At 39.1% G+C, this 23,589-nt stretch overlaps 2 protein-coding genes across 2 annotated transcripts; one reads left to right on the top strand and one right to left on the bottom strand.

The window, feature by feature from the left end:
* The first annotated feature begins 161 nt into the window (after positions 1 to 161).
* On the top strand, positions 162 to 14,053 carry nme7 (NME/NM23 family member 7). The gene is made up of 12 exons (XM_026345605.1): positions 162 to 262; positions 1,452 to 1,553; positions 1,984 to 2,150; positions 2,573 to 2,683; positions 3,342 to 3,392; positions 3,564 to 3,771; positions 3,868 to 3,973; positions 7,332 to 7,396; positions 7,973 to 8,041; positions 8,294 to 8,395; positions 12,561 to 12,668; positions 13,224 to 14,053. The coding sequence occupies exons 1-12, from the start codon at positions 260 to 262 to the stop codon at positions 13,254 to 13,256; spliced, it is 1,125 nt and encodes a 374-aa protein (XP_026201390.1). The 5' UTR covers positions 162 to 259; the 3' UTR covers positions 13,257 to 14,053.
* atp1b1a (ATPase Na+/K+ transporting subunit beta 1a) lies at positions 13,317 to 22,034 on the bottom strand. The gene is made up of 6 exons (XM_026345607.1): positions 21,941 to 22,034; positions 18,222 to 18,350; positions 16,735 to 16,890; positions 16,272 to 16,456; positions 14,738 to 14,818; positions 13,317 to 14,644 (listed from the first exon to the last, which is right to left on the bottom strand). The coding sequence occupies exons 1-6, from the start codon at positions 22,032 to 22,034 to the stop codon at positions 14,387 to 14,389; spliced, it is 903 nt and encodes a 300-aa protein (XP_026201392.1). The 3' UTR covers positions 13,317 to 14,386.
* Between the last annotated feature and the right edge of the window lie 1,555 nt (positions 22,035 to 23,589).

Here is a 23,589-nt window from a genome sequence, read left to right as displayed (position 1 = left end):
TAAATGTATCTGTAACAAATATCTATGTGCATTATATTTTATGTAGTATAGTAATATTACTTTTAGTATTGCCTTCCATCACCAACAAACCCTGTGCAGTAAAACATCACGAATAAACGTTAACGTTACAGAGTTCCCTGAATGCATCGTGGCTTGTCGCTACAGTTACTATAGAAACGAAGCATGTCCTGGAGAGCTAACGTTAGCTAGCTAGAGAAACAGTAGTTGGAGATATACGTTTTGTTATCTAGTTCATAAAATGGTAAGTTAATATGTTCTTGTTTATTTGTAATAGTGTGGACACACCGTAGGATACCAAGAGAAACTTCGTTACCACGGAATTGGACGATTGTTTGCTAAAGTTAGCATAGCAACTATAGGATAGCACACTAGCTAGCTTGTTAACTTTATATTACACTTATAATCACACTTACTAATATTAGCATGTTTTTGAGTAGCCAAATAAAGCAACACAACCCTACAACATTAGAAAGACCGTAAATTAAAATTTTTTGTAAATATAAACGTACAGAAATACTAGCTAGCCAAGTGAAGTAGCATCGATTAGTTAGTTCTCATAAACGTTAACAAACTGCCTCAAAAATATTTTGCTGCTTGACCGGTTTGGCTGGTCAGTGGGGTAACGATCAACTAAACTGGAAAATATAAGTAAAAACATGTCTATATGGCGAAAGAGCACATGCTAATGTTTGGATAATGGAGTTCATGATATTATTTAGCTTAATCCACTAATATGTAGTGATAAACTTAGACTTCCCTTTACACGTAACATTTTAGGGTCATTCCTTGCTTACTCAGGGTCATGGGGTACATGACCCTACAATGGACAGAAGACAAGAAAGCACCTTGGACGTGCCCTTCACAGACACAAACACACAAAGCCCCTCTATTCACCTGACTTACCTGACTTTGGACTGTGGGATGAAAGTAAAACTGTTTGCACAGAAAGTGCTGAAAGGCAAATACAGGCCCCACTTACTATGATATGACCGTAATGAGATGCAAGTTCTGCGAATCTAAGTTTGAGACAAACTGACACATTAACTTAAGGGTCATAGGGTGACACTGGTGATGGATGCTTAAAATCAGTTTGCAGAGACTTAAATCTGAAACACTGTTTTATGCCTCCACATCTTAAGCCAGATTTAATAAGTCTACACAATTTTTTTACAATAACCAACAAGAAAGATGAAAGATACATTGATAAATCTGAAATTCTAAAGCATATTTAAAGTTTTTCTACGTTGCAATAAATAGCTTTAACATGCAATACCACAGATATGGCTTTTGACAGAGATCTGCAGATATAAAAGTACACATTTTGTATATTACAGGTGACTATATGAAATATGTTTGATTTTTATGAACCCTAATGTAAGTTATTCTGTCTCTTCATTAATTTGATTTGACCTGTTCCTTGACCTTTTCAGGAGGATCGCTATGCCTTTCTTGCTGAGTGGTATGACCCAACTGCAGCTCTCCTGCGGCGCTACCAACTATTCTACTACCCTAAAGATGGCTCAGTGGAAATGGTAAACATTTACTACCACAGTTAATATAGTTCAAATTAGCTGGGGGGGCTGCTAATAAAGCCAGTCATCGGCTAACCACAATAGTTTGATCCCTACCTCCCTATGTTCATGTCACAGTGTCCTTGGGCAAGACACCTAACTCCTGAGTTAGCAGCTACAACACCATCAGTGGTGTCCTAAATGTCCCCTCAATAATCAATGAATTTAAAAATATAGTTTCTAAATAGGCAATTACATTAGAGTTTATCAAGGTTTTGAGAAATAAATTCTGGTCAAATGTTTTTTTTTTGTTATTATTGTTATTATTTTTGGCCTTTCTTCGCAGTGCTTCGATTACAGTTCGATTACGGTTATATACTCCTTGTGATATCTTGTTGAAATCATGAACTGCTTAATCATGCAAACTACCAATAATAGTTTTTGTTTTCAGTTTGATGTAAAGAACCAACGTATATTTTTAAGAAGGACCAAATATGAAGACCTCCATCAAGAGGACCTGTTCATTGGGAATCGAGTGAATGTGTTCTCGCGGCAGCTAAACCTGATTGAATATGGGGATCAGTACACAGCAAACAAACTTGGAAGCAAAAAAGAAAGGTATGATTGGTTAGCTTCACACTGGTTACATGGATCCCAACTTTACAGCGTCTTCTTTTACAACCCTGCAATTTTGCTCTCTTAGACAGTATACTGTATTCTCTCTTCTCTCATTAGTCCACACAACATGTTTTGTTAAACTGTTACATTATGTACAGTACATACATTCTGTCATAGGAATGCTTAACATGTTGTATACTTATCACATTTTGTTCCTGTTAGCAATGGGGTTGGGTAACAAGACTTTTTTCAAATGTGACATTAAACAACATATATTTATTTCTTGTATCTGTTTATTTTTCTACAAAAAGCCTAAATTTATGTTTAAATTATCAAAACAATTAGCCTAATCAGGCTCAATCAGGCAGTACACAAGACTGTATGTACCTTTATATACTTTTTTCCTGTCTCTGTTTTTTTAGAACCTTGGCTGTGGTAAAACCAGATGTAGTTACGAAAATCGGAGATGTCCTTGAATTGATATATTCCTCCAACCTGATTGTGACCAAAGCTAAAATGACAAAGCTTACATGGTAAGGTCAAAGCCTCTCTACTGGGTGTCTAATAATAAAACAAGGTATGGTCTGCTGGTAATGTATCAGACACAGGCAGCCTGGTGCCAGTGTCCTCACATAAACAGATGGATGGTGTTGCTTTGTCACTCACATTAAGAACATATGGCATGCCAAAAGACAAGCAAATACAACAATGAGTAATTCTGACTAGTAAACATATTTTGCAGATAGTCATTACAAATGAAGAACAATAAAAAGGATTTTCACTGTACTTTCCTGTCAGTTTTAGCATATAATAGTAAAACAGCCATGACTTTAGTTGGACAGTTTAGACATCCTGAGTTTGTTTAAGAATCTGGATTATATAATTCATCAATTAGTTGTTCAAATGTAGGTTCTACAAATTGTTGTTGTTCCATGGAAATTCCACTTCTTATAAACATTTAAAAACTTTTTTTGTAAAACAAACATAAAATGTTTTAGAATGTTAGAATGTTTTTTAATTTTATTTTAGTACTGTCACCTCAGAACAATTGTATTCCAAACACTTAAAAAGTGACACTCTTACCTCTGTACATGTCTTTCTCAGCAGTTTAGTATCCAGAGTTGATATTAAATATGGTGAATAATTTGGTCACTCATTAACTCTGTGGTTTATGGTTTTCTTACATTACAGGAGCCAAGCAGCAGATTTTTATATGGAACATCAGACAAAGCCTTTCTTCAAGTGAGTTGCTTATGTAAATTGTTTTAAGCAGATATGAACAGCAATAGATGGTTTCTGGCCAATATCAGTGATCAGTAATCCTTATTACACTTCAGTCACATTTGAACACATTAAATGCTGGTTGACTTCTACTGCTAGGTATTGTCTTTAATCCAATGCTACATTTTGCAGTAACCTGGTGCAGTTTGTGTCATCTGGCCCTGTCGTTGCCATGGAGCTGATGGGTGATGAGGCCATATCTATCTGGAGGAGGCTCCTGGGACCTGCAGACTCTGCTGTGGCGCGGAGGGAGGCACCGCAGAGTGTCCGTGCCCAGTTTGGAACAGATGGCATCAAAAATGTCGGGCATGGCTCTGACTCACTTGCTGCAGCAGCGAGAGTAAGGACGTTAATCATGTTTGTAAGTGCCCTTGTAACCCACATCCACATTCCTAGAAATTGTTACCTATATGTTCTTCCACTTCTGTTTTCTTAGGAACTTGAATTTTTTTTCCCATCCAAAATTGGTCACGGGCCGTCTAATACAGCTATCTTTACAGACTGCACATGCTGCATCATCAAACCTCATGCCATATCAGAAGGTAAGGGACACAAAGATACTTAGATTATCTGTAGTTACAGATAACAACAGTATTTTTATTATGCATTATAGTAAACACATTTTTATGAGCTCTTCCACCTGGCTGTTGAAGTGTTTGTGTCACACAAAGGCACTACATGGATTTTTCCAAATCCCTGCTCTGATCCCCGTTCAAGGAAAATGCCTCTAGAGCTGTGACCTGTGAAATGTGAAATTCTCTGGACAGAGCTAAAGAATGCACGCAGCAAGTTGTTGACTGGACTGGTGGTTCACGACATGTAATACCAAATGCAATTCATTAGAATGAACAGGCTTCCATAAAACTTAATCTATGTTTCTGATCTAATATCTAGTTCTTATCCTAGGGGCCCAAAGCTAATTTGCTATATTTATATATGTAATTTCTCTTTCTCTTACTACTTTTCAAAGACACTTCTATACTTCTATGTTACTTCATGAAGCTTTTAGCTGAACATTGTCCATTGTCTCCATGATTAGGAGATGCTCATTCCAGCTTGAAATGTTTTTTTCAAAAGGAACATCTGAAAGGAGGTGTCGTACTAAAAAGAACTAAACAGAATGATAATAGTATTCATGTGTTTGTGAGCACTTGATGTCCAGTTTTTAAGATTACATTTTTTTAGCAACCAGTGTGTCTGCATCATATCTAGCTATGCCAAGATCCTGGTAAAGTGCATGCTGCTTGCTGGCAGGACGTTGTGCCACACCTAAATGGAATGGAGCCATCAATAGTGTCATTATTTTAGTTGCACCTGTGCCTTTCCTGCTCTGACAAGTCCATACGAGAGGTTATGTTAAAAAGCCTATATACAATGTGTTTGGGCATGCTTTGCTTAGATTTACAATCAGCTGCAATATAAAATGTATATACATTTGTATGCATGTTTTAATTGATCTATGTGGATATTGACAATGATAATGTTGTAATTAGGACTTATGACACTGGCTCGCTCTTATTGCTCTTTTAGTTTTGTCTTTAATGGTGACATACATAACCTACATATTTGTCTATGCTTATTGTCATCTGACAGTTGGTTGCCAGTTAGTATTTGCCTTGCATTATGTCAGGTAGACTGTGCTGTCTACAGCTTGACTGATGTTTTATTTGCTCACCAAGACATGATCACTTCCTTAGTGGCCTCTTATATGGACTGCCAATAGCCTTCTGATTTTCAAGTTCTAAAGTGAAGGTGAATTTGATCTTAAAATGCAGTTAAAGTCGCCAAGAACCACCCAGCACAACTGATAAATACAGTAAAGTGATTTGTAAAACTTACTGCCTAACTTGTTTTGTAAAGTTATTAACAGGTCGCATGAGTTTAGAGATGCAGCAAGAATCACCACCACAGTTCCCCATAATTTGCTGATTGGCCGAGCATCTGCCAGGCTGCATTGTAGAAAGTCTACAGCTCTAACAACTTTTTTTAAACAAAAACTAAGGTGATTGGTAATATTTCTGGCTTTGTGGGAGATTATGATAGAGATATTGAGAGCTTTGTCTAGAGTAGTGTTTGTAAAACGCCCCTATGTCACTATGTAAGGTGACACCTGTGTACTTATCTAAAAATAGCAACCCAGTCTGGGGTGTTTGGCCAGCTGAGCCCAAACTATGATTACCAGTCAGATCGAAGACAAATCAAATCAAAAAGCTTATTCCCCTCGAGGATCACTTAGCAGGCTGATGTACACTACAGCTACACATACCCGAGGCAGCCAATCACGACAGCGACAAAGGAAGTTTGAACTGAAAATGCAGTCAGACATGACTGGAATGGAGAGGCTTCTGTTGCCTGGTACCCAGAATAGGATCTCCTAGCAACAGCACCAGCTGCTTTTGGGAGCTGTTGAGTATGTGTTTATCCTAGGCAAGCTGCTGGCTGCTGCCAGGGGAGGGCACAGACGACTCAGGAGGTGGTTACTCACCTAATACACATGAGTGGACTGTGACTGAACATTTATCCAAATAAGACAGAAATGTATTGGCTCTGGTGCAGCGACTGGTCCAAACTGAAGGTTATTATTACACACAGCAGCATTCACAATCAGAAAGTGAGGAGTGAGATTACGAGACTGCTGAGCTTTTTCACTTATGTTTGTCTGCAGACATCTGACCTTCACAGTCACTGTTGCACCATTGTCACTGTTGCTGTACCATTTTCACAATAATGTACGGCCAGAGTGACAAGAGCCAGAAAAATCTCATAGTGCTAGTGGAAAAAGTATGTGAACCTTTGGAATTAATTACTGCTACTGGCAGCAATAACCTCTGTCTGGTTATTCCTGTAACTGTGGATCAGACCTGCACACAGGAGGAATTTTAGCCCATTTGTCCTGCAGAACTGTCATATTCTCATGTGTGTGGCTCTCTTCAAGTCGTTCCATAGCATCTCTATTGAGTTGAGGTCTAGGCTCTGACTTGGCCACTCCAAAAGGTGGATTTTTTTTCTAAAGCCATTCTGTTTTGGGTCATTGTCCTGTTCCATCACCCAATTTCTACAGAGTTTCAGCTGACGTACAGACGTTCTCACATTATCCTGAAAAAGGTTTTGATACACAATTCATCTTCCCCCCAATCATTTTAAACTGGACAGGCACTGATGCAGCAAAGCAGGCCCAAATCATTGTTTCTTTACCTCATTGATGAGTGTTTGTTGTGCTCTTGGTGTCATTTTGACTGGCCACCTACTTCTTAGTAGAGGAGCCACAGTTCCAAGTGTCTCCATTTGTAGAACTGTAGACTTTGAAATAATTTTGTAATCCTTTCCAGCTTCATGTAAGTCAACATCTATTGAACGTAGATCCTGTGAAAGCTCCTCTTGGCGAGGCATGGCTCACGTAAGCATATTCTTCTTGTGCAGAGTAAACTCGAAACGTTATTTGGGTTCACATTTTCCGCTCGCACTGTAAAGTTTTTATGATTGTTCTCAATAAGTACATGAAATATCTGAATTTCGTATGGGTTGTTACTTTAGGCACATTATATTTGTTAAAACCTGATCAGATCACATTTTATGACAAATTAATGCAGAACATCACAAAATTCCAAAAGATTCACATACTTTTTGTTGCCACTGTTTAATTACTTCTGTGTGTGAATATTATTATTACAATGGCTTCCCTCCAACAACATAGCACATTAAAACCATTTAATGAGAATAGTTATATTGCCCTGTGTGATTTCAATAGTTTTGTTTAAATTAACAGTGACTGCTGTTCCCAAGATTATTTGTTTAGCATCACACTTATGAGTTTATTGTAGCTCTAAATGCCATACTTTTCAACTTATGTAAACATATCATAAATGCTAACAGATAAGAACAGCTTTGATGTGTCCACAGGTCTGACTGGAAAGATCGTGAACTCCATATCTTCAGCTGGATTTGAAATCTCAGCCCTTCAGATGGTAAAAGTTTAACACACAGTATTTTTCTCCCGTCCATGTGCTTTGATGTGGTACAGTTATACATTGTCTGTGTGTGATGTCCTATCATTGTGTTCATGTGAATCAGTTTTACAGGTAAGTTAGTTTGCTTATATGCTGTATCTTAGTAGTACTCGTGTACCCAGTATGCATACTGTATTGACTTTCTCCGATCTAACCTGACCTCCTAATTGACCTCTCACAGTCCATTCGTTTTGCCACATGAGATCTGGTGCACATTCTGGGCAAAATAAATCAATGATCTCTGTGACCACGTGCATGTTATTAATTGATGCATTTGTTCTGATGATGTAGTTCTATATACTCGATGTTCCTAGTATGCAAGTAAAATTACAAATGTTTTGTGATAACGGAGCTGGTATAACTCAATGAGCATACACAAGTGTAGTATTTTTATTTTAGTACACTTATTTGATAAAAAAAAAAAAAAGTTACAGTCATTGCGTTTGGGTTAGGTTTGTTTTGCTTTTGTTTGCAATCTTTTGTTTAACTTCATTCAGGTGCTTGTTTGTCATGACTGACGTGTTTTATTCACAGTTCAATGTGGACAGGGCGAATGCAGAAGAATTCTATGAAGTCTACAAAGGAGTTGTTACAGAGTATCCTGTGAGTAAAAATGCTACAGTTTTGGAAGTAACTGCATCATAGTAGTGTCTACTCCCTGTCTCTTTTGATTATAGAATAATGAAAACATTGCCTAATCTAGTGTCAGGATCTAGAAGAGTGACAAAAGATATCACAGATCTTCTCACTAATCAAAGCTGTTGCATAAAAAATACATAAAATAAAGTTAAAAAAGAAATAAATAAAGTACATATGTTATTATAGTTTCACTCAAGTCCTTCTCTTTTCCTACAGAGTATGGTGACCGAGCTGTGTTCTGGACCCTGCATGGTGCTGGAGATCCATGGCACAGACACACCCAAATCATTTAGGGAATTCTGTGGGCCAGCTGATCCAGTGAGTGAAATGATATTTAATGATATTTATCTTCTACTTTCTTGTTATGTGTACACTATAAGCCTTTCTAACAATTAAAATGTCAAACAATAGGTTAAATGTGGTTTAAAACAATATTTAGTGTATATGATGTTGAAATGATTATCCATCCATCAGGCAGTTTTATGAAAGGCCATTAAGACACATCTACTTGCTTATTTATTCTGCATGAAAGCGACAGCAGTGCTTTCACAAATCACATTTTTGCATGTTGAATTGGAGTGGAGCCAGTGCAGCCTATTATGTGGCACTCCCTCTGTCTTGTAGCCTTGCAAAATTGTCTAAGATTTATTTTGCCTGTGTTGTTTTCAAACTACTTGGTGTCAAGCTTTCATTGAAACACTGCAAAGAAACACTCTGTTGGTTTTCAAGAATCCCAAATCAACTTGTCAGGACCTGGAGAAAGTGTTTTTTTAGCCCTTGTTTGCTGTATGTTGTAAAGATTTTGTGGTCTCGCGATTAGATAAAAGACATGGACTCTGTAATAAACCGTTGACTGTGCATGTGTGAACATGTGCATGTGTTTGTATGTATGTTCCTGGGTCCTGTGGAACCAGTGCATCAGGGCTGTGTTAGTACGTGATGTGAAACCTAATGACGTCCTGCCAATCACTGTTTAGTGACAATAGGAATTAGGCACTGTACACATGTGAACACATCTCCCACAAGTTCATCAGCTGAATGTTTTTCACACTTCCTTACTTACTATACACTCTGTGCTTAACCATCAGTCCTCCAGGCCAAGTCAAAATGTTACAGTTTAATAAGCTAATGATTTCCAGTTCACATGACTCTTACCACTGCTCACTGTTAATCACTCTGTGTCACTTTATCAGGTACTCTTTCCAGATGCGACCCTGGTTTGGTTTCTTACAGCAACACTTACTGTAAAGGACATTTGTGGAATCATACTAGCCTTCAAATAAAACTGCATACATATGAGCTGGTTGAATGGTGGGAAAAGGTGCCAACAATTTTGGTGTAAGAAAAATGCTAACTGTAAATAACTTCTAGGGAATTACAGATACAATACAGTATTTCCTGTCAGGTTCCCACCTGTTTCATATAATTCATACTTTACTCCTGTAGCTGGGATTCTTAGTTTTCAGGCTTCTTCCTCTATTTGCAGCCTGATTGATTGCTTCAGACTTTGCTTACTAACTGGGAGGTTGAGCAGTTTCATCACTCCATGACCTGAGACTCACCTCCCTATTATCTGACATATAACCTAAACATTCAGCACTCCTGCTCTTTGGTTATTTGATACACAAGATAAGTGGAAAGTCACAGCACCCCTGAGATCTGAGACTTGTGGTGTTTTGGTGCGTACGGGGGATAGGTGATGAGATCACTAACAGGGCATGTGTGTTTGTGTGTAACATTGTTCTGACACGTACCAAAGTACAGTACATTCTCTTTTCAAAGGCAGTGTGTAAAGACTTGGCAGATGTCATTATCAGCTGTAACGCTGTAAGGCAAAACTGAATGGAAAGGTCAGAATGTCTATTAATAGTTAAGGGCCAGTTGTTTGAGACAAGAAAATGGTTATTGATTAATTCTTGATTGCTGATCTAAAAGCAGCAGTGTACTGCTGAATACTTATAATGCGTTACTTGACCTCCAACACTTGTTTAGTGTTGATAGGAGATCAATTTAATTGTAGAAAATAGCAGAAACATCCAAATGTATCTTACATGTGTTATATGACTGCTTTAACCAGGCATCACATATTGCACCCAACGATATCCTAACGGATTCACTGGAGGCGTTGCACCCACTTAGTCATGAGATCGTGTTCTGTCTTGTGATGTTTCCTTATGTGAGAGTGGACAGACACAATGGGCCTATGTTAGCCTGTCCTTTCCCAGTCTCTTATTGCTGTCCTCCCTGATAGTAGGTCATTTTGTTAGAATTTACTTTTTTTGGTTTGTTTTATTTATTTATTTTTTTGTTTACCTGGTTAGTTCATTATGTTATAAACTCAATACATGTTTATTTTCATTTTCATTATAAATTATCAAAATGAAATGTCATCACATGTAAAAGATGTGTATGTGATGACAAGAAATGTGTGTTACTAGAAATTTATATTTTAAATAGGCTTTTTGAAAAAAAAAAAAACCTTTTAACAGACAAGAATTCCAAATTTCAAGTTAATCTAGTTTGACACAATATGTCACAGACTCACCAAGGTGGAGACTGCGCCTTTCTTTTATTGTGCAAGTGTTAAAATAACTTTTCTGTAAGTTTCAAGTTGGTTACTACTGTTGTAGCAATTCTACTGTTCTTGATGTAGTAGTTTTTAAATGTCTCTAGCAGTTGTTCACTTCTGCTGGTGTGTACAGATACAGTTTTCTTATTTTATTTAAAACAAAACAAAAAACTATTCAGTAGTTTTTTCTCAATACACACTCATCACAGTAGTGTAGACCATAGTTGTAGCTGAGTGGCAGACTGTATGTATGAGTCCATTGTCCCTCGCGTCAGCAGGGCTCGATACTCAGATGTGACACTTTTCGATTTCTGGACGGTCATGTAACTACTGGGTCACTCTGCTCCAGCCATTATTGTGTGCGAAAAGCCAGTAGTGATTACGCAAATGTCATTCTAGCATGCTATGGGGCTCATTAAAATCAAATTAAACACTGACCGCAGGTCACTCATGGGTAACTAATGCAATTACAGAGAGCAGTGCTTTGCAACAAATTCTTTTATCTCTAGGTAGATCTCCCCCTAATTTCCACTTTGCCGTCTTTGGCTTTAGTCTCATGGAGTGGCATAAACAACAGGCTGCTGGTCAGCTCCTGTTTTGCATGTATTTTAATGCAGGATGCTGTTTTTCTTTTCCTGAGAGACAAAGTAAGGGCGCACACTTTTATCATTATGTTTGTTCCTTCACAACTCCACAGCTGTTTTTTTTCTTTTGAGCTGGAAAAGTGCAAAAGATAGAAACATTCAAACAAGTCCCTAAAGTCTAATTTAAAATCCTAAGCAAATGTGTTTCTACAAAATGCAACACATCTCGGAAAAGAACTAAAACAGCTGAGCCATAGTTTCCAGATGATCTACAGTTCCCTTCATCCTTAACCCTTGCAACATTTTTTTTTATCATAGGCAGTTTAGTATTGTGCACTCCAGTCATTCTAACCAGGGTACTTGTTTTCCACAAAGGTTTTTGTTTAAGACAAAGAATGGCTTTGAGGAGAAGGCTCTGGTTGATCTGCATGACCTTGAAACTTGTTCCTGCCTTTTGTGTGTGCTCACATAAACCACCAAAGAATAAAGGACTTGTGACAGGAAATGTTCCCCCACAGTCAGACACATTCAGTTTCACAAGATAAACGTTTGGTAGCGTTAAGTCAATCTTGTTGTATTATTTATATTCTTTTTGACAAATAGATGGTTTTCATTGAACATTCAACACACCTGTGTTAAGCTTTTGTTTTTTTAAACTGTGAAATATCACAGTTTGTTTTTCCCATCATATTAAATATTACAAAATAACTGTTACATAAAGTTTGCATTCCCCCAGAGTTAATAGCCATCTTGGTGAATGAATTATTCACACAATGTCCCTCCCTCCCTGACAGTGGACCCTGTGGGAGGGTTGCATTTCCTGGAAGCAGAGGCAGAGTAGCAAAGGGCAAGATAGCTCGACTTTGACCTTGAGAATATTTGATGATGAAAGGAAACAGACAAATGCTCAAGATAAAGCTGCTCCCTGGTGAAAAAGTTCTCACCATTTAAGAGCAACAGAAAGGAGAACTTAAGAGTTGTTTTAAACTGTAAACATAAATGATCTCCTTATAACTAAATAGTAAGTAAGTAGTTTACTTTTACCAACTTCAACTCCAGCAAATCTTAAAATGAACTCAAGGGAATAATTCAACATGTGACGCTGTACTAACAAATCTGAAATTATGAAGTAGCGGTAACTCCTCTCCCAGCATTCAGTGTGTTGAGTGTCAAGTGTTTTGTCATTTCCTCTGCACAATCACGTTGATTTGCTGAATAATCACTCTGTCAGAAACATGCAATAGTACAGCGTGTTCCGTTTTAAACTTGACGTTTGGACTGTTGTCTTTTGTCTTTAATTACATCTTGTTCCGTTATTTTCATTCAATAGGAAATTGCACGGCATCTTCGTCCCACCACACTGCGTGCTCTTTACGGCAAAGACAAAGTGAAAAACGCTGTCCACTGTACAGACCTCGCTGAAGACGGTGTCTTGGAGGTGGGTGGTACTTCACTGACAAGCACACACACACACACACACACACACACATTGTACTCTGCATGTAGTGTAGAGAACACCCTCTGATCCTACAAATAGGTTTTCTCGTTGTCTTTCAGTCCATGCATAAATAACTACCTTGCATTTTAGCCAAGAACAAACCCCCCTCGACTGTGTGAAGCCGAGTCTCATGACTCCTCTCTGTGGGCTGTGGCAACCCTAGATCACACTGGTTTGGAGGAGAACAAGAGTTGCAGAGGAATTTGAAACAAAACCATTGTTTTGCAGGGAGTGGGTCTGACCCATTGAGCGCCATTGTTCAGGAAAGCTCCTGATCTGTGGTCTGGACAAATGCCTCCTTGTTAAACATTAGCCTGTGACTGAGCTGCCATTTTCCCAAGACTGGCACATAGTGGCCAAGAAAGGGCTCGTGCAGAGAATTTACCTACTTATTCTTTTTAGTTTGTAACTTTATTTAGTATTATGTGATATCAGAGAGAGAGGGCAGACTGACACTTCAGTGCTTGCTGTAATGCATTTCAATGTTCTTTCCAGGTGCAGTATTTCTTCAAGATTTTGGACGGATGAATGCAAAACAAAAGGAAAAACATAAAATGAAGAAAACATATTTAACTCCAAATTCAAAGACAGTTTTCAAATTTTCTGTTTATTGTTTCAGCCTTATGTGGATTAAATAAAGTGACAAGAGCAGCCTCTTGACAAGTGTTTTGAACTTCAACATTGAATTAAGTATTTTCACACCAATTAAACATCTTATTACACGGGATACTGCATTGCCTCTGATATTCACTAACTTTTTGACCAGCGACTTTGGTATTGGATTCATACATTACACTTTGAAAAAAATGTACAACTGCATAAATATAAAATTCTTCCATCATGAAAATGGCTAAAACATTCAATAGTAAGTTGCATCACATCTTGTGTGACGACTCCAGCAAAACAGATTTCAAAGCACTGAGTTGCCTCTGTTTCCATGGAGGTGACAGTCTTCTAGGCTGGACCCACAAAGCTCTACACTATGAATTAAGAATGAACGGATGTAAGAATATCAAACAGAAATGTTACCTAATTAAATCCTACAGCTGAGGTGAACAACAAGGATAATGTGTACAAATGTATCCTTCCACAGTTAACGTGAAAAACTTGGATAAAGAAACAGACAAAAATAGATTCTGTGGAGCACAGTCATTTACTCATACATGGGCTTTAAAGGTTCAGAGTACCATGCTAGTATTTCAGTTAGTCAGAGCACATTGACACACACTCCACACGCTCACATAAACTAAGACACCTGCACACCTTGGACCACTAAATCTGACATTAGACAAAAGAGATTACAACAGGACTCGACTACAGCACTGGACACTCCAAAAATATATAGAAACCACATTAGGATGAAATACTTGGGGAAAACACAGCTCGCTACACATCAGTAGTGGAATCGCGTTTTTACAGTAATAGATGAACACATCCCCATGGCTCAAGGAATATTTTCATTTTCAGTAGAATAAATATTTGCTATTGCTACTCTTGTACATTCTAACCCTCAACAAACACAGAAACACTAGTGTAAAGCACATGGATTAAGTGTAGGTCCTGTATATCATGAATGTTCAAAGACTAGTGGTGTTTATCTGAACTCTTTTACTCTACATTTTATGTGTTGAAAATGAGAGTGCTCGTCATGGCTGAGGTCACGATTTGATTGTGAACTTTACATCAAAACGTCCTTGGTAGCGGTCTTTCTCGCTGTAGTCGATGTTTCCTCCATATACTTTGCACTCGATGCGGAGCTCCTCATTAAGAGTGAGGTTGGTGAACTGAATGGCCACGAGAGGCTGCAGGTACTGGGGATGTAGTCGTTTGCCGTAGTAGGGGTAGTACTGCAGAGGAAAGCCTTTGCCTAAGCCAAAATACTTGATCTCTCCAATCTTGTCTTTGTCCTCCTCTCTCTGCAAACACAGTGGTTGAATATGAATCCAAATTTAAGCTTTTCACAACATTAATTCTGAAAGTTTGGCCAGATGCTGTCATTTCAAACATACCTTGTTCTTGCAGTGAATGGGGATCAGGTTGGGCGTTGCTTTGCCTTGCAGACCCTCTGGGAGTGACTCATTGTCAGGCGCCTAAAAGATCAGATAGAGATTAGTAAGTGGGCTGAGCAGGTGGTTATGCTAGATTTCACCCAAGCTGTCAGCAGAACAAGGACAGTGGTTTTAAATAGTGTAACCCGCTTGCTTAGTTTGATTTGAGTTTACTTATGCCAGTGTATTTCAGCATGTTGTCAATGTGAACTTTTAGAACTGGACAGCTACGTTTAGCCCTCAGAAAGTTTGCAACAGCAGTGTGTCAGGACACTGGTGGATTGGTAGATACAGTGGCAAGAAAAAGTATGTGAACCTTTTGAAATTTCATCAAGAAAGCTAATTGGAGTCATGTGTTAGCATACGTTAAGAAAATTAGTCACAGTTACACCCTGTAGGTGTGCACTAGAACTACTTCGGCTGACAAAACCCACAGAAACTTTTGGAGTTTGCTCCGCACAAGAATACACTTATGTGAGCCAAACCTCGCTAGAAGGAGCTTTTAGAGGATCTACCAAATCAAGAATTGATTATTTACATAAAGCTGGAAAGGGTTACGATGTGATGTCAAAGACTTTAAAAATTCACCAGTCTACAGTTGGACAAACAATCTACAAATGGAGACACTTTTCCACTAGAATTATGAGGTTTTTATGGGTGTTTTCAATATAGAAATGATCAGACTTTTTGTGTTTTATTACTTTAGGCACATACTGTATTTGTTAATACTCTTGACTTAGATGAACATCAGATCACATTTTTTAACAAATTAATACAGAAAACTCGAAATTCCAAAAGGTTCATATACTTTTTCTTGCTATTTTAACTGATAGCCGCTTGTGCATGTGATACTCACTCAAGTGACATCACTTGAGGTGGTTAATCAGACTTCACACAGCTCCCTCTGGAGCACTAAAGTTATTCACATGTGCAGTAACACTCACCAACACATGTCAACACATTGTAAAATGTGCAAAATCATTGGAATTCCTCTTTAAAAAGTGAACCACATTGCACTGAATGATACTATAACTGTGTAGTTTACAATACATTACAATAAATATTGTGCATACATACATCTGTTATCATTTATTTTGAGGTTTTCATAGGAATCTAACAAAGGCATCTAACAAAGGCACAACAAATAATAATAAGAACAAACGATAATCCCCTTTGCAGTAGTTCTGTGTACACTATCTTTGCTGCATTAAGTTGAACAAATATAATATTATTAGGACTTTATGCACTTTATGGATTTTTACCTGCATGTGTGATTTATTGTTAATGAGATACAGTTGATTCATCTTACCTAATTTAGTTCACATAGCTTTCAATTTTATCATATAAATAAGCAACAAAAACCAGTTCGACTTTTATGTTAGTAGCTAACAACCTATTAGGTGAAGTCTTTCTCTTTATCTTTATCAGTGTGAAAATTAATTTTACTGTTGCACGTATGCTATAAACCTTTGGTCTGAAGCTTATGGTCAATTACCTTTGGTCTGAAATTGACAATCCTGTTGAGCTTAACAATAAGACAGGGCTTTCCCTCTTTGAAGCCAAAATTGGGATCACTCTCCCCTGAGCAGGCATCAAGCCAAGACCTGAGGAAGCGACAAGCTTTCCTCTGTCCTACATCACTTTCCAGAGAATTGCGGTCCTTGTACGTCTGAGGAGAATCTGCAATTGGTACAAAGAAAAACATTAGACCTGTAAATGTAAATGAATACAACAAACAAAAAAAAAAGAACAAAGTCACTTTGATAAGCCCAAGTTAAACATACTGAGATGAAATCAGCAGAATATAGAAACAAATGTTATTGTTTCATTTGATTATTTATCATTATTAGAACTAAATGGATAAATGTGAGTGACAAATCTTGATTGACAATTGTTACATACCCATCAGGAATCAGCCAGAGAGTATGACAATCCCTGTATGATTGGCTTATACTTGCCTCCACAGTTCTCAAATTTCAGCTCATCCTTCTGAGGATCATCATTGTACTGTTCAAGGAAAGTCTTCATGCTCTCGATGTACTTCATATATGTAGTCTCATCAGATTTATTGAAAGCTATTTCGGATTTGTCTGAGCGTGGGGTGTGTGATAGACCTAGAAAAAAAAAACACAAAGATTTTTGATAAGAAAATACAAAATGTATTGATTAGAAAAGAACTTAATGCAACAACATGAAATTTCCTGACGGAAGCTATGCTGTATGTCATGTATGCTCTTCTTTGTAGGGCCCACAGAGACTCTCTGGTCTATTATCTTAGGACAGCACACAGTGTAGGGTCTTGGGGATTTCCTCAGATGGCTCTTTATAGCAGGAATTTTCCACAGACCTTGTGCACAAGGCCCCAGTGAGGCGTGGCATGAAGAGAATGAGATGGGTAAGAGGAGTGAAAGGAAACATGACATTTATGAACCCTCTGCCTGCCTCCTGGTTGGATGTGTTTATTTGTTGTTGAAGTTCGAAGCAAGACTGCTCTAATATGTCCAACAGAGACAGAGAACTAACATTTGAATTTCAGTGAAGGCTTGTGAAAGTTCACCAGTCCCCTGCCCCCACCCATCCACTCTCACGTGTGTCTCTCTCACAATGGAAACTTTTAGCCTCAGAGTGAGAGGCGGGCCTCTACTGTGGAAAAAAAAAAACATCTAACTACTCGGCTTCCTTTATCATGCCACTACTGGAAAGTCACTTCAGCACTCACTACTTTGTTGGCTACTCTTTGATGGTCAGTGGACGTCTGAAAGACAAAACAACAGGCCAACTAACCCGTGTGCATGAAGCCAGTCATTTACAATGCCTGCTAAAAATACTGCGCAAGTCTCTAGCATGTGCTGTGCAAACATGTATTGGCACAACAAGACAAGGCTGGGCACTTAAAATCGGCACCGTCTCCAAGCTTGCAGGAAATTTTGAAAAGCTTTTTGAGTGACTGCAGCAGTGTTTGATGTTGTTGTTCTCACAAGATTACAGATTAGAGTTTTTCCAGTAAAATAAGCTTAGTGGATTCTTAGCTGTGTTAAAAACTAAACTTTTTTTTTTTTTTATATATATACAAAGTATGGACTATAGTCTGTGTGTGTAGCCACACATACATGTGAACATGTCAGTTGCTGTAACAAATCATAGCACACAAGAATTGTTTTAATCACAATGAGTTTAAGCCTCAAATGTTCCCCCTGCTGCTTGAGGGGGGTGCATTGACTGGCTGAGAGGATTGAAGGACAAAATGGCTGAACCTATCTAAGGTCAGAAAGACTTCTGATAGAGTAGCTGCTTAAAGGCACACCCAGCAGTCATTTTGACTACAGCAAACACCAACAATATCACAAACAGATTTCTGATTACTGTGACGGGAACCTGAGCTGATGAAAAATGCAGCAGATCACTTAAAAGGCAAAAAAAGTAAAAAGGTTTGGATTATATTTACCTGGGGGTGCAACTCTGTCCTGATAGGTGGGTTTGTAATCACTTAATGTGAGCAGCATTGCCTGAATGGTCCCAATGAAGATTCCAGCCAAGCATCCATAGAATATCACATAGAACAAGGTGATTTTACCTGGGGAAGGGAGCATAAACGGCATTAATAATCTTAAAATGATTACAGCTGCAACAATAAATATATTGTTTATCCACAACAATGTTAATGGATTAAACATATATCCTAAACATGTACTAATTTCAGTTTGTGAGATTAGCTAATTTTCTCGTTTCATAAAAAAATGTATATGTTTAAGTTTCCAACTGTTGGTTAAGACAAAACAAGAAATTCAGAATACATTAGGGACACAAAGGAAAACTGTGATGGGTATTTTTAAAAACCTTTTATTTAATTTATCAAACTACTCACTAACCTTAAAGTGCAAAAGTTCGCAGTATCAGCATGAAACAGGCATGGAGAGAGAAGGCCCACTGAGCCAACTCAATCTCCTGACCTCTGAAGTCTGTGGCAACAGATAATACTGTGGGCTGTAAGCTGTGACCAACCTACCAAACTGGTTTGACAGTGGCTTGTTTGGAAATGTACGCAACTGGCAGCAGAATAAGATTTTATGAAAAAATATAGCACACATGTCTTTAGAGATTTAGCACTACTTCTGTAGGAGGTTTGAAGGTTGTATATTATGTGCCATACTATCTCATATGCAAAGTGCATACCTCAGCATATGAGCATGAATGGATGTAACTCGTGATCACAAGTGCTGGAGACACAGTACATAATACACATTAAGAGTGATGCTCAGTCAAAGTTCAGAAGGCCACAATCAGACAGTATGATGCCAGAATATAGCTGTTACTTTATGTGAGTGATAGAAAAAGCATGGTCATATTCCTTCAAGAAAAAAGAACAAATGCAGGTTTTAAAATCTAAAATATATTTAGTGGTAGGTAAATGTATCTGTGGGCTGCTTTATTACAATGCATAACAGTTAGTTTGTCTGAAACACAAAGTAGAAAATGCTAATTGCACTTTTATTGGCAGTCCAGAGCAAGAAGAAACTGAGGCTACTTTGTTCAGTAGGGCCTGTGTTTTCAAGTACTTCCTGGTATAAGAGGTGACAGTGGGGGAAGTGTCTACGTTAGAGGTGACAGGGACTCTGACAGAAAATCACTACTGACTCATCATGTACTGGAAGTGCAGCCCTCCCACCTTTGAATAATTGGGGTAAATGCTAAATAGTGTGACTTCTCTTGTTTTCTGGAGGTCAAATGTAGTTACATACCATCAGTGGTTTAGAGGTTTAAGACAATGAGGAATGTTACTGTTTGGCAAGTGAAAACCTGACTTTATTCTTTGCTGAATTAAAGGTTCACATACCAATAACTTGTTATTACTTTATGTTTAACGGCCACTGATTCAAACCTTGACTTAGGTTCATAATATGGCTAGAAGTTGTAACAGAGCCTGGTGCCAACGTAGAGGCGTTGTGAGGTATTTTCTAATAAGCATATATGCAACCAATGCAAGATTGCTGCATGATGCACCTGTTAAGAGCAAAACTATAAACTCAACACTGAAGCCACATTTCAATTAAGTGCAGTGATTGCTTTTGCTTACTTAAATGATTACTTTAGTTTTTACTTTATGTAGGCCACTAAAGGGATACAATTAGCACCTGTTGTGTGGGTGAGCTGTATTTCCAAAACAAATGACAGGTTCTCACAGGTAAAATACAGACAAACTGTTGAAAGTTTTCCCTTCCTTCCTCTGATTCATAGCTGATTTCAAGCAGAGCAGGCTTATAAGCCCTACTCTTATATGTATTTATAGGTAATCAACCCAAATACATATGTCAGACTGATCAGCATTGTGTGGGTACACGTGGGTGACATGGGTACACAACACCATTTTGTGTCGACGCTGGCCAGATATCAACAGTGCAGCACGCAGCTGTACCGAGCACAGGAGCTGGCCTGCTGTCGGTGAGAGATAGTTTGAATGGAGAGCACCTCCCCCACACACTGCTGCAGCGTGCTGTGCAGGGACCGTCACCACATTCTCACCGCACGGCCGATGTCTCCACTTTTACAGGCGCTTTTCGTGATGTCTGCTCAGCGTCTTCCCAGCGTTATTTCCTGGCAGATTCCGTGCGTGTGACATGTTGAAATGAGCACACAGCAGCACCGGAGGGGAACAAGTGAGCGCCCTGTCACGCTGACACTCGTCATTTCCTATATTTACCTACTGAAAAGAAACAGAAAATAGCGATCGCTCTGTCGCTTCTAGCAGCATTAGTGAATATGTATGAACGGAGCTGACGACGAGCCGACACGGTTCGTGCAACTCCCAGACACAGACATACCTGTTGCACTTTTACTTAGTGCGACATCCCTGCCCTCACGACAAACACCAACACTACACCATGTAATGCCGCTAGTGCGTACTAACACTATAACTACAAGACTACTACAACTCCTAACGCTGGGGCTTAACAATCTCCACCTTCAGCAGCTCCTGTAACTTCGCTGGGAACTCGCCAGTGACTCACGTTACCACAGCGCAGCTATGACTGCGACATCACATTACTGTGATTTCTCGTCGGACAATCAGCCTTTCTCTAAAGTAAACTGTTTATTTGAGCTTTCGTTAAGGTCTGAGGAATGAGCGATTTAAATTGGCAAAGACAAGCCGACCAATGTCTCCTTTCTTTCAGGAAAAAAAGACTTTGCGATGGAGAGGGGCGGCCCTTAAGACATCGTGATCTGTTCCCCAGCACCATGTTAACCAAGCGCCGTCTCGCCAAGCACGGCTGTGAAACAACACATTTCTAGTGTGTAAAACGCCTCATGTTGACGGGATGTTGCATCATATGTGTAGTTATCCTATCTAATCTGCAAACACTACTGGTCCTATGAGGCCTTGTTAAAAGTATTAAAAACTGTTGTAAAACGATCAGAGGCGGGTCCATTAATCTTGGGTTTGAGTAAAGGGGGGGGGGACGCATATTTGGGCCTGTTAAACAGGAGCCAGAGATTAGCTGTTCAGCTTATTATTAGGAGGAATAAAATGTCCTCTGTGTCTGCTGTCCTCGGGAGGAGGTGGACCACAACAACCTAGCCCAACTTTCACCATTTGGTTCATTAAAAGGTCCTGGTCCATCACACAGACTGTCCTTCCAGACGACCTTTTCTAAAAGGGCGTTTATTAATGAATGGCCCTGGATAATCATTTCCTATTACAATGTATTAACCGTGAAGTCAGCCTTGTCAAAACAATCACATGGGCTAACAGTGACCAGTCAACGCAAACGTGTACGGGCAACGAATTATTCATTTTGTACCTGTACTTCATTGATTTTGTTCTCGTTTTCTTTTTAACATGTCATATCTTAGTGACACCATTCTACCTGTAGCATGTCCAGCGGGCTCAGCGCGTCTCACAAACACCTTTATAGTGATTTAACGGTGCAAGTCGTCCACACCGCCTCCAACGAAAAGCCAAGTCACGACGCAGCATGTCAAACGCAGTGAGCTCGAACAGGTGCTGTCTGTACAGCCAGGAAACGAGGGCAGAGAAAACACAGAAGAGACGGCCGCCGAGCACATTTTCCACTCGCCGGTGTTCATTTGACACTTTCCCCGTCGTCTGTACACAATAGTTAGCTTGTTCGCTCGGCGTAATAAAGGAAATGGAGCAACGTTACTTACACCAACTGCCTCCTGTTCGTCCCAGAAACTCCTTCTTGTCTGAATTCCACAGAAAGTTCTTCCAGCCGCCGTCACTCTCTTTATTCCCCGACATGTTAACTCCCAGGCAGCGTCCTCCCTTTCTTTCTTGTGTGAATTAACGGTCCGGGACGGGCGGTTGTAGCTTAGCCTGTTGCCTGTCACCCCACAGGAAGCCAGAAAGGACAGCTTCGTACCCGACTCCACCAGTTGTACCAGTCACAATTTATCTCTGAGGGAAACCCGCTCCGCCTGCGAACTCCAGTAATAAGTTACCCCCCGAAGAGGGAGGGCTGACTCCGGCAAATCACAGCCTTCCGCTGCGTTTTGCGTAAGACTCAAACCAGGGGGTGTTGTTTCTGTCTTTAACGAGCTAACGTTACCACACGGACGGAGCGACGAGGGGCCAACAGCTGCCAGGGACGGCGCCATGCCAACAACATGTGGAGGCAAATCAAGCTAACGCATGCTAACGGTGTCATCACAAAGTTTAGTCTAAAAAGAGACCGTGTTAAACACAAGTGTTACAGTCACACTGTAAAGTTTAGTGCGAGCTACATGTATTTTTTATTTCTTTGCTGTAAATTGGTTTGGCAATTAGCTCTTTTGTTTTCAAAGACATGCTATGTGAAATGGCTAAGAAGAAGCAGAACTGAAAATGTTTGTAAGACGGGAACAAACTGTGGTGAACAAACTAAATTGAGGAACAGCACAGGACTCACATTCAGGCTAGCTCTGTTTAACTAGTTTTAGCAAGCTATGTTTAGCTCAGGCATGTCTTACTAAAAAACATTTTTAATTCTTTTATTAGCACTCAGCATTATACTTCCTCGAAGTATAATGCTGGCAGCTAGCTGCGGTTGCTAGCCTATATCTTAATAAAATATATGTTTTTCTCTCAGATAAAATTAGGGGATCAAATGTTACTGTAAAGTTTAATTCTACTAATATAGAATATGTAGACACAAAGATTTTCAGGATGGCTGATGAAACAAACTCATATGAACAAATACCCAGAATGGAAAGTTAGTGGAACTGAAGCTAACTGATAAATACAATGGAGACAAATGCAACCGGTTTTTAAACATTTACACCAAAGTCTGTCTTTGATCGGGATGTTTTCAAAAAGAGTAAATTCAGCTGAATCCAACATGGGATGATGAAGTCCACTCCCGTTCTCAGACTCAGTGTCATACGATCATCAGTCACGAAATAATGATGCTATATGCTGACATGTCAAGACAGTTATTGCATTATTATGTGGTTCTTACTGGTGCTGACTGTGTTTATTAGCCAATAATCCGCCTTGTGCACAGTAACTGTACACAAAGACAGTAACAAGTAGAGGCGGACTAGAGGAAGTGAAAAGGGAGTAAAGGGAGGGTCTCAGCAGAGATGCTTCAGAATGCAGGCCAATAATTATGCTACTATGCTAAATATGTTAGCTTGTAAACTCTTATCTGGTCAGTTGAATTAGTGCTGTGCAGCGTTAGTAAGTACTTTGTCAGTTGTTGGTATTCGGTTCACGTAAGTACATTCACTCAAGTTCTGTTCTTACATACAATTCAAGAAGTGGGCGGTAGGTCAAAATGACCCAGAGAACACTCATCAATGAGGTGAAGAAACAATCC

The sequence above is a fragment of the Anabas testudineus genome, chromosome 4 (genome assembly GCF_900324465.2).
Source record: "Anabas testudineus chromosome 4, fAnaTes1.2, whole genome shotgun sequence".
Lineage (NCBI taxonomy): Eukaryota > Metazoa > Chordata > Actinopteri > Anabantiformes > Anabantidae > Anabas > Anabas testudineus.
Note: the sequence above shows the minus strand (reverse complement) of the source record. Positions and strands in the feature narration are given on the sequence as shown.